At 42.0% G+C, this 12,250-nt stretch overlaps 1 protein-coding gene across 1 annotated transcript in view; it reads left to right on the forward strand.

The window, feature by feature from the left end:
- KCNMA1 (potassium calcium-activated channel subfamily M alpha 1) overlaps positions 1 to 12,250 on the forward strand; it is a 749,962-nt gene that overhangs the window by 576,760 nt on the left and 160,952 nt on the right. The window contains 1 exon segment of the mRNA XM_036027545.1: positions 2,143 to 2,252. Within this exon segment, the coding sequence (XP_035883438.1) occupies positions 2,143 to 2,252 (110 nt within the window).

The raw sequence follows: 12,250 nt of genomic DNA on the forward strand, positions 1-12,250 counted from the left end.
GGCAGGGGAGAGTAATGGGGGAAAATGGGGACAACTTTAATTGAACAACAATAAAAAATTAAAAAATAAAGATTGATTCCAAGGTAAAAACCTTTTCAGAAATCCCTAGCATGAAGAAGATTGTTGGGAAAATCAGTTGAACTTGATTAATTAGGGAAAAACCTTATGTTTTAATGAAAATTGAGGTAAGGCCACTCTGGAACTACATTTTACTTATTGTGATATTCAAGATGGGGTTGGAAAATCTTTTTTTAAAGTAGAAATAGATGTACTGTTTCATTGTAATATGAGGACTCTTTGGAAAAAGTCGAGCCATTGTTATAACAAGAACATTTTGCACAACATTGATGTAACCTGGCAGCCAAGGAGAGTGGACTGGAATGCACATGCGTGAACAATGATGACTTTACTGTATTCATCAGTGGGGGTGGTAGATGCTGTTGAGTGAGCATGTGTACTCTGTGGGCATTGTATTCAAAATGACTGAGTGAGTAGAGCAACAAATCTGCATCCAATTTTGTGTTAAGCTTGAACATTTGTTTGTGGAAACTATTCGAATGATTCAGAAACCTGCAGCTATGGGCAACTGGTGATTAGCAGCTTCATCATGACAGTACAACCACTCATGTGTCACATCTCATGCAGATTTTGGTGAAACGTCAAGTCACCCAGGTAGCTCAGCCCCGCTTCATCCCAGATTTGGCACCATGAGACTTCTGCCTTTTCCCAAAACTAAAATCACCTTTGAAAGGGAAGAGATTTTAGACCATTGATGAGATTCAGAAAAATATCACCGGGCAGCTGATGGTGATTGGGAGAAGGGTATGAAGTACCAAGGTGCCTACTTTGAAAGGGACTGAGGTGTCATTTCCCTTTGTATAATGTTTCTTGTATCTTGTATCTTCTTCAATAAATGTCTGTTTTTCACATTACATGGCCAGATACCTTCTAGACAGAAAATATATATTTTCTTTGTAAAAGCCTTCAGACAATAGAGAAATCTATATAGAAAAAGTGTCATTTTACATCTCAGACATAACACCTGTTAGTGTTTTGGTATAAAGCTTTCTAGATTTTTCCATGGCTTTACAAACATTGAGATAATTATAGGGCATTAAATAAAATAGGATCAGACTATATATACTATTTAGTAATATGCTTTTTTACATAATTTCTATATTAACATATATTTTCATCATAGTTTTTAATTGCTTATTTGTATTCCATTGTATAAATGTATAAGCTGTGCTTTTCCCCTCAATTTTTCATGAATAGAAAGGATGTTCTTATACATATGTCTTTACATACCCATAATTTTAGGACTATAAGATGTACTGGGCCATAAGACACACCTAGGTTTTAGAGGAGGAAAATAGGAAAAAAAATTGAAGCAAAAAATTTGTTAAAATATTTAATAACATAAATAACATAGCCTCCACCCACCCCCAGTGAGCCAGGTAAGCTACATTTGGACTATAAGACATACCCCCTTCCCTCCCAAATTTGGTGAGGGGTGCGTCTTATACTCCAAAAAGTATGGTACTTGTCTACTTGTTTCTTTGCTGTCAGTACTTAAAAGTGGAATTGTGTAAAAGAGTATGGATTTCTATAAATTTTTCTAACAATTATAAAGTTGCTCTAAAAAACCTGCATCAATTTACCTGCTTACCAATATTGCAGTGAGTGTCCATGCCCCTACATGCTTGGAAGTCATACGGGTTTAAAAAGAAGTAGCCCTGGTTGGGTGGCTCAGCTGGTTGGGATGCTGTCCCACACACCAAAGAGTTGTGGGTTTGATCCCTGGTGGGGGTTGTGTATTGGGGCAGGACAACAGATTGATGTTCTTGTTTCTCTCATCAATATTTCTTTCTCTTGCTCCCTCCTCTTTCAAGTCAATAAACACATCCTCAGGTGATGCTTAAGAAAAAAGAAGGGGTGCTTTAGAGGGGTCATACTTCTAGCCTGTGAATTTAGGGTTGGGGAAAGCTTCAAGTGGATGATATGCTTGTGTTCCTGGTTGCTGGAGAAGGTCACCATCACATAGCCAGTGCGTTCATTTGTTTGCAAGGTGGTAGAACTCGAGTTTTCCTTTCATAGCTTACTGTCATTATCTTAAACCCTCTTCTTGTTCTTCTCCTTTAGATTGAGGAAGACACATGGCAGAAATACTACTTGGAAGGAGTCTCAAATGAAATGTACACAGAATATCTCTCCAGTGCCTTCGTGGGTCTGTCTTTCCCTACTGTTTGTGAGTAAGTGACCACCAACCATATGGTCCTTGGCTGTCAGGGATATTTAATGTGCCCCTCAGAGGAGAGACCCCTCACCTCTGCCCAGCACAGTCGGGACACTTGAGAGCTACAGACTGTGCCCTGTATGCTCAGCCTTGTGTGATGAACTCAAGGTTGGTCCTGGCATGGTCTCTGCCTTGGGGGTTTCTGCTGGCCCTACTTTTCCTCCAGACCTGACAATCTCAGGCATGGATCCATCATTTGTACTAAATCAGGAACTCACTTTAGCTGCATGTCTTCAATCATGCTCCTATGATGTTGATGCATTTATGAAGGGAGCTGTGAACCCATGTCTTTCTGATTTTACTAGCAAATCTCACTAGCCCTTTGATGAAAGGAATTTTAATTTCTCTTTCAATTAAGTCATATCATGAAGTTATCAGAGAAGCCACTGTTCAAAGTGCATTCATGATTTGCTGAGGAAATGCAGAACTACATGAACCAGAAGGAGACCTTGAAAAAGTCCCTGACATGGACAACTGTGATGTTGTAACAATAAGAAGACTCAGCTTCTTCTGACACTGGCTTAGCAGGGTGGATTTGAGCAAGGGCAGCCCCATTTGGCCGTGGACCCTCAAGGTAGAATAGGTGATCACCTAAGGGTATGACATCAGGAGTGTCAGGTGTCCTGGACCCTGAGAAACTTCCACCAGGACAATGCCTCAGCTTCCCCACTTAGAATCTCTGATGTTGGTTTAAGTCAAAGAGGGGCTTTGTTCTCTATGAAAACACAAACTCCCTTGGAATGCTGAAACATTCAGCTTGACCCATTGACACCTTAGCAAAGGATTTGAGAAACTCAGTCACACTGATACCAACTGGGAAGAAGTGGGAGAATCTGGGAAGCCACTGGGGAAGAAAAGCTGTTCCCTTGTATTATCTACCTGCCTAGAAACTGAACCAAACTTAGACATTCAAAGGAATGTCTAAGAAGGATGATCCTGGGGGCTCTTGGGTTCCCCTCAATCACAGTTTTCTATTCTGTACACTGTGGAGAGGGGACAGAGTGCCTGGTAGCTTGGGGTTTACCTGGAGATGCCTGCCAGTGAACATAGCAGGTGCACTCAGCCTGTCCCTGGGTCCAGACCCTGAGTGATACAAAATGGTTTGGCTGTTTACTGAAATTTCTCACTCTGTCTCTAAGTGAAAGTTTAAATGCTAAATGGACTGGAAAAGTGAATAGGTAATTGATTCGGAAGAAGTTATTTTCTGAAAATGGATGCCCTATTGTAACTCCCATGTGTTCCTGTCTCTGAAAGCTATTTCTCCTTCTGCCAAGAAAGAAGTTAACTATTCAGAGGCACTGGGTCCTAGAACAGAGGCTGCCCCTGGGGATTTTCTCCACCTTGGAGCTTGGCCTGCCTAGGATAGAAAGCTTGGGAGAATTCAGGACTTATATTAAAAAGCTGATTCTATAAAAAGGTGACTGTGGTCTCCTGTACCTAATGAAGGGGTGGTGAGGGCACCCAGCAAAGCCCCGAGGGCTCCTATGGTGTTGGAGGCATTAGCAGGGAGTATGTGAGGCCACCTCCCTTGGTTGTTGATTTCCCTTGGCTTGACCAGTGTTTGTGTCTATCATGGGTGCTCTCCCGGAAGCCTGCTTTCCCACTACTCCTTTGCTGCTCCTGGGAACCAAATCAATGCATAGGAGTGTTAACCTGTAAGGTTAGGGTTGCTGTCCCTGAAAGTCATAATTGAGCAAATTTACCACAGGGTAAATTTAACTCACGAATTTGCCCTCCACGGTATTTCATTTCTTAAAAGTTAGTTGCCAGTATTTCAGAATGGAGGTATTTCACAAAAAGAATGGATTTCTGGAAATCTGAAAATCTGGATTTCTGGCTCCTGAAAATCTGAGGAGCCAACACAGTACTTGCATTTCTGGTGAATGCTAACTGGCTCCAGTTTGCTGTGAGGAAGGGCTTAGTGTAGCATTCCCCTCCCTTAAACCAGGCCAGAGCAGCACGTCCAGCCCAGGCCTAGCCCTGTGGACATGTGAGCTTGCCAACTCCAGCACATGGGTTAATGTGATGCTCCACTGCCCTACAGAGCCAGCTCAAGAGCTGGTCACTAGTGACTGCTGTAAACATTTCCTTTGGTTGATTTTCAAGTTCAGAACATGTCCCAAGCAGGACTAGATCCCTCAGACACACCTTGTTGTCAGAATTTAGTATTCTTTCAATACAGCTTCCGGCATGCAATAAAACAAAACAACCTTCTGATGTGAATGAGAATGTGTGCAACTTAGTGCTATTATTCGTTTAACACAATGATACAGCAGAGGTAGAAATAATCAATAAAGAAAGGACATTTAATGAGATTTAGGAACATCCCAAAACATTGAAGCTCTCCTCAAGCATTTGATTATCTGGAGGCTTAATTATCTGTGTTTTCTACTTTAAATTAAAGAAAAGCCATAATTCAAAGTTACCAGCAGTTTAATGATAACACTCTTCAATTCAGGTTAATTAAAGCACAGCCGTAATTAGAGTGTAGTGTTGTATATCACTGGGCTGGCACATAAGTATTTTCATTACAGTAAGAATTGGCTATTTAATTTCAGAGTGACATAAAGGATGCCAAAATATATTTTAAGCTGCTTCATGTAGACAAAAAAGAATTGGGGAATATTCTGGGTATAATAAAGCACAGATAAAATATACAGATTTTCAGAGCAGTTTCTATAATTATGCACTGCATTAAAACAGTATGCAGCACGTAACATCTTAAAGCATAAAAGAAAGAAATTTGCTCTTCCCCTAGGCTGACAGAAAGCCCCTCTACAGGGTGGGGTCACAACACAGGAGAGTTTGGTGTTATCTTAGAAGCTGAGAGAATCATTCTGTGAAGACAAGGGGGCAGGATAGATTGGTGAAATCTAAGGTCTTTTCCTAAGAGAACAGAATGGGGGAGGAAGAGAGGCAGGAGATGCTCCCCACCCCCAACCCAGTGCAAGTTTTTAAAAAAATTTGAAGTAGAGAGATGCTCTCTCTTGTCCTAGTGAGGTGCCCACCAGCTATGTACTTTGATTTCTTTGCATCAACTTTCTGGCTTCCCTACATTTCTTGCTGGAAGGATCAGCTTTGTTCCAAAAATAGTAGCTAATTTAGATAAAATGCAATGTCATTTCCAAAGATTTTGTTTACGTTTTATTATTTTATTGTAACAATTCTGTGATATTTAGATTAGTGTCACTATCCCTGGTTTACCAACGGGGACACAGAGCTTGGGGCCTCTTCCCCAGCCGCCCAGCAGACAAGTTACAGAACCAGCATTCCAACGCCGGCTCTTGTGCGATTGGGAGCAGCATGGAGTCACTGCTCGGTGAAGGCTGGCTAATTAACAATCGCCTGGGGAGCTTATTAAACAGAGAGGTTTCTAGGTTACATCTTCAGATTTTAATATCTGGGGTAAGGCCCCCAAATTTGCATTTTTTACAAACTTGCCACGTGATTGTGATTCAGAGTTTGAAGACTGAGAACCCTCATGGACCCCACCCTTCTATACCATAGACTGGAATAACCTGTCTTATTTCTCCCTTTGGACTCAGACACTGGAATGTGTTTCTCTCTGATTTTAGCCAAATCATAGATGCGTAGGTTGGCCACATCTTGCAAACTAAGATTTGGGCCTCTGTGTGAGTTTCCTTGTCATCATTCCTTCTCCACATAGGGTATTCTGCAATGTCCAGAGACACAGGAAGTTGTCTACCACACCAGGCAAACCACTGACTGCTCTTCCTACTCCCCACGCCTAATCCAGATCAGTATAAGAAAAAGACATGGGGTGAGGAACCCATTAATATTCTTGGTTATGTTTCCACTGGGGATCATAAAAGCAGTTTCAGGCTGGGAAGAACAGACAAATACTAAATGTGGAGAAGTCCAGAGGAAACAAGGAAGTTCAGGGTACAACACTCAATGCCACCTGTTGGCCTTGTTGGAGGTCCTAGTGGGCATGTCCTCACCTTCCCTGGGATGCTCCTGGGGATGGGTGTTCCTTTTAAGGGCCAGCAACTCCTGAGCACTTCTCCTTGGTTTTGTATAGCTGGTGTGCCCCTGGGCCTGTGTGGCAGTAAGATCAAGGCAAAGGAGCATTGGGATCTGAAGGAGAGGATGCCATCCATGGTTCTCTGAGCACCAGAAAACCACCTGCTCCCTTGCCCCCCCCACTCCCCACCTTCCTCAGTAGATGACTCTGGAGGGTGCAGACAGCCAGCACCAAGCCTGCAGGAAGCAAGGGGTGGCTATGCTTCCCACTGAAGTGTGTTGCTCTTGAGCAGTTTACATACTAGGATGCTGTGTGATGTCTTGGAGTGTGAGCTGTGGAGTCTCAAAGGCCAGCGGGAGTCATACCTCCAGATTGGCCACTTGCTGGATATGTGATTTGGGACAAAGTATTTGATTTCTGAATATCCGGCCTTGAACTTGATACTTACCCCCAGCCTCCTTATCTCTGAAATAGGAATGACATTACTTATCTCTCAGAGCAAGCTAATGCCCTATTCCTCTCTTCCACCTCTCTGTGTCCTCCCACTGCTCCATCCTGCTCCATAAATATGATGTAAGCACATGGGAAGAAAGAAATCCACTGTGGCATTTCAGGTTATAGTTACTTTTACCTTTTAGAAAATTCTGCCAACAGTCACCAGTCAGTCAGTTGAGTAAATAGTTCATGAATGTGGGATGTTAGTGCCAGTGTGCCAGGCATGGTGTCATCTCTAGAGGAACCTGCAATTAGATTTGATAACATATATGCACAGTAAAAGATTAATAACAATACTTACAAGTGTCAAGTAAAAGATTCTGTTTCCCTCCAGCAGCTGCCTTCTGAGAGTTTGCAATCTGGCTAAGGAAGATAATCCCCATTGTCAGGGAGAGCAGAGCACCTGTTGATAAGTGTTTGTTTGATGGATATACACAGTGGAGGACAGATACTGAGAGTTACAGGGAAACAGCTTCCAGTAGGCTGGGGGTGACCAGGAGACTCTTCCTGGAAGAGATGGCACTTGATGTGTGCCTTATAAGGAGGTTGGATTCAGAAAGAGAATAAAGAGGGAAGAGGGGTTGCTAAGTGGCAGGCAATCAGGAGCTACACAGACCCACACAGAACTCTTTCAACACCCCAGTCTCTTAGAGACTTTCAATGAGAGCAAATTGGTCTCTACTTTAGATGGCAGGAGGAAACAAAGGTGTCTTTTGACATGTGACATTTTCAGAGGGAATCAGCAATAATGTTTTTATCATGAGAACTAGCAAATATGAGGATACAGACCCCCTGCCTCCAGGTGGGAAAGTGAAGGCCCAGAGGAGAGGAGGGAGGTGGGAAAGGAAGGAGGGGCCAGAGGGAGCCACGGGTTCACAGGTTCAGCCCCAAGAACACCATGTTCCTGGTTCTGAACCTCACAGTGAGCCTATTAGTTATTCATTACTTACAAAATATAAAACCTTAATTATATCAGATTTTACAGCTCAGAGGGGATTAGGACAAAAGATGTATTTAAAATATAGTGTGTCCCTCTGTACCACTGCAGCTGGTGGAGCAGTTAAAATTCAGATTTGATGTGGAGAATTTAATGCCTGGGCAACTTGGGGAACTGTGACAGATCTTTGCAGTGCTAATGGGCAGGAGTTCTGCCCTCAAGCCCTAGCGTGGATGCTTCTTTGCTGGTTTAAGACAGTTTGGGGGCTGGGGAGGATTCTTCATGTCCTCACCCACCTACCTTCAGGGTCCTAAGCATTCAGAAAATCACGCTATTTTCCTGTGTTGATTTGTGTGGGTAGATCTTTCCAGTGAGGCCACTTGAGGAAACTTAAAATTGAAGTCTGCCTAGAGAAAGCTGGGTCTCCTGCCCAGTGAAAACTACAGCTAGTTTAACTTGAGCTCTGTGACATCATTAGTCTTTTGAGACAGACATCCAAATTTGAACATGGAGCAGAAAGAAACTGGCAGACCTGATTGTTTCTTGATAGATTTGTTTAGCCAGACTGCAGAAATGAACATTTTATGAGAATTTATGGAAAGGCTCAAGTCTCAGCTTTCAAAATTATTTTTCCTCAAAGAACTGGCCCTATTCATTTAATTATCTGGACTAAACATATATGAACATAGATAGGAATACACTATTTATGAGCTTTTCTACTATAGGGGCCCAGGAGGCGAGCACTGACCCGTGTGCATGCTAGTGAATAAACCGGCAAAGGCTACAGAGGCAGTGGCAGGTCAAGGATTCTCTGCAGGCAGGGTCAGGGGAGCAGTCCCGTTGGAAATGGGATGGTTGCCACAGGGTTGCCTTGATGCTGGTACTCACAGCAAACATACAGTTTATATTTTGTTTTTGATTAACAATAATAGCAAAGCTTTCTAAAATTTATGTATTCACCTTTTAGACAAAGGCTAATTGTCCATGTCAAAGATGTAATTATGTTTACATTTAAGTGTCCCAGGTATGCTAGTGGAGAGACAGTGAGCGTGTGCTGGTTTGAGGGTTGACTGTTCTAAAGCCTCCTTACTCCACTCCTGTCAAAGCTGTTGGGAAATGGAATCTGAATAACACCTCGTGAGTATTTCAAAGTCACAAATCACTTCCATTTTCTTAATGCTGAGTCTTACAAATCCCGCTGTTTCAATTTTTTTTTAACTAGCTGTTTCCATTTTGAGAGCCTATCATTTAAAATCAAAGCTCGTAAATACGAATCTTGGTCGTTCTAGCCCCTGAATCTCGAAGATCTGGTTTCCCAATGCCCAGTATTGACATCCACGTCTACTCTGAGTACACATGTCAGCCTGGCATTCCCAGGTCCCTCTGAATAACTGAGGAGGAGCTGGCACTTTGGGCAGAGTGGGTTTGGAGGGCACACTGAGAACTGCATCTTTGGGCTTCACCCAACTCACTTCTGGCCCCAAGCCATGTATTTGCATATTCTTCTGAGCACATTAGAAGGTGCATACTCTATGACAGGTTTCTATGCTTAATTCATACTAGCAAGCAATCTTTCTAGTCAAGGGAGCTGATTTAATGGCAAGAATAATTTATGTCCCTCTGGGTAGGTAGAAACAGTTGGACTCTAATTCTTAAGAGCCTTTGCTCAGGAACATCTGGGTTGAAACTACTATAGTTAACAGATGATGCTGGTCATAAAAAAAAAGGCCTTGTATAATGTCATTGTCAAATTGAGTAGACCTCTACTTAATAATTATCAAGAAAGCAATCTAACTTGTTATTACAACAGTTTTATTGCAGATTGCTGGTTTAAGACGTTTTTGTGACAGTGGCATTTTTTTCCTTGGGGAAAAAAAAGAAGTCATTTCTATTCCCCTGTAATTATTTTTCCAGCCAGCGACAACTTCCTGCATTGCGCATATTGGGACATTTTATCTTAGAAACCAAGAATTAAATTCTTGCTAATGTATGACTGATTTCATTCTGTTTATCACATTGTAAAATTTCTTGCTTATTTCTTACACCTTGTCTCACCCTAGGCATCCCTTCTCCCCCCACCCAGCCCTGTATACATTTAAATGCAGTAGCCTGAGTCAAGCCAGAGAATGACTATAAGGACTGGATGAGCAAAGCCCATTTTGCTTTACAAAAAAAAAGTTGTTGAATGATGCAAGTAAATGTTTAATCTCAGGACATCAATTTTGGGCAATCTGAAGACACATTCTTGGGGGCATGCTTCTTGTAACAAGATTTGTAGAGGGTCCCAAGGAGAAATTAATGTCTGTATCTTAGATTTGTGCTTACATTGTGGCATAGTGGATTGAAGGCAAAAATTAAATTCCCAGAGCACATCACTGCTGTTATCTCCTTCTACACCCTTCCTACCCTGCCCAATCTGTGTGCTTTTATAGAACAAGACAAGAAGCATTTGTTTCATGATTCTATACGTACTTCCAAGCCTTCTCTGTCTAAACTAGATATTCCCAGTTTACCACTTTATCTCTTCTGTATTATTCCAGCAACTTCTGAGGTTTTGTTCCCCATTCTTTCATACATTTATTTAATCAGTATTTATTTAAAGCTTATGCTTTACACTTTGCAAAATGCCAGGGAGAAAAAGCATGAGTATTGCATGGAAGAAGCTCAGTCTAGAGGGCAGAGAGATGAATAAATAAAGGATTACCACACAAAACCACACCCTCTCCCCTGTTTACTCACCTGGATCTGCTTTTCCCCACTGGATCCCCAACAGGGGCTGCACCTCTGCTGCAGCCTTCAGCCTAGTACCCTAACAATGGCCAACTTTTTGTGGCAGGATCTAATGAAAAACTGATTACAAGGAGAGACATAGTTCTGCTTCCAGTGTAAATAGTAAATTACTCAAGATTGATATTTTGTGAACATCCAGATGATGCTCTTAGAGTAGAGATTAAAAACACAGATACCTGTAGGGGACAATTAGCAACAAAGAGGGAAGAGTGAGGTCTGAGACAACAGGGAGTGGTGGGGACTGTGGCATATTGGAGAGCACATGTCTCATCTAGAGGGGAAAGTGCTTTGAAGCCCCAGTCTCTGTTAGCTTCAGTGTGGCCATATCTGATCTGTCCAGAAAATCTGGAAAACTAGTTTTTATATGAAATCACCTATTGTTATCTGATGCCAGTTAAAAAAAAAAAGGACAAAACACTGTACTGACCAGACAGAACCTGTCTGCACATTGGGCTTCTGGCCACCACTCATTTCCTCCACTTTTATGAGAAACATCTGTGCAGCACTGCATTGAGACTTGATTTCCACTTTTGACATTTCTGTAAAAATGGAAACCTTGTTTAACCTTGAACAAATTGCTTCATTTCCACTTCTGGCTTTTCTATGGAAAGGCCCTATGACCTTGAGCAAGTTGCTTTCCCATCTTTGGAACTCAGTTTGGCATCTGCCTGAGAAGAGCAGGGTCAGCCAGTCTTGAAGGGCCTGAGTCTGAAAATCTGTGGTGTGGCACTGTTGGTATATAATCACTTTGTTTATATCACTCTGTCCCTCTCTTCTTCAACCCTTTGGCCAGTGAGCAAAGGCATGTCTTGGGTCAAACAGCTTCTTAGAAAGAGGTATCTATAAAGTAGTATAGAATTATCTTAGATAGAGATTTGAAAGGCATGAAAGGGGACTCAGAGATCTGCTTGGTACCCCCTGCTAGGTTATGAATGTGCATGGGCCACATGGATTTTATTGTTTTCCCTGCATTAGAAAGCTCCTTTCTTTTTCTATCCAGTTGGTTAACAGTTTCGAAGTAGCTAGGAAGACATTATTCATTATTACTATGAACTATTTCTTCCCATCTCACCTGCAGGACCAGGTTGTTAAAGCAATTAATATCCTGGATCCCATGAACTACAAGAGTTCCAAATCAGAGTGGTCATTGCTCGTAGACTCTGCAACTTGGCCTCTTCATGATCCTTGCTAAGTTAAGATCACACTTCTTGAGTTTTTGGCATTTAGCTGCTAGTTACTTTAAAAAGTGGTTACTTAATCTTAGTAACTTGGTTCAACAAATATTGCATAAGCCATTTGATATTTTAAACAGTTTAAGCTCCAGAAGTAACAGTCCCATAAAAGGTGTGTGTTAGCCGTGCTCTATGGGACGTAAATTAAGAAGAGCATTTTTCCAGCTGTAGTTGGATTGGTGTTTCAGCAAACTGTGTGATCAGCATAAAGCCCAGGTCATTAGAGTCTGCTGGCAGGAATCAGAAAGTCTGCAAATCACCCAAGAGCCCCAATACACTTGCATGGAAGTGGTTCTTTGAAATCTGACTGTTTGTTGAAAGCAATATGGAGGACCATGACCTCAGAGGCATGCATGAGCAATTGGTCTTATTCCCAACAGACAGTATGAGACCTTCACCAGCACTTTACCTATAGGTAACACATCCTCAAGCCCAGCACATCTGATTATGGCACTTTGCTATTTAAAGTCAACCAAAGTTTCCCATTCTGCTTGGAGTAAGCTGCAGACTCCTTG

The sequence above is a fragment of the Phyllostomus discolor genome, chromosome 5 (assembly GCF_004126475.2).
Source record: "Phyllostomus discolor isolate MPI-MPIP mPhyDis1 chromosome 5, mPhyDis1.pri.v3, whole genome shotgun sequence".
NCBI classification, from domain to species: Eukaryota; Metazoa; Chordata; class Mammalia; order Chiroptera; family Phyllostomidae; genus Phyllostomus; species Phyllostomus discolor.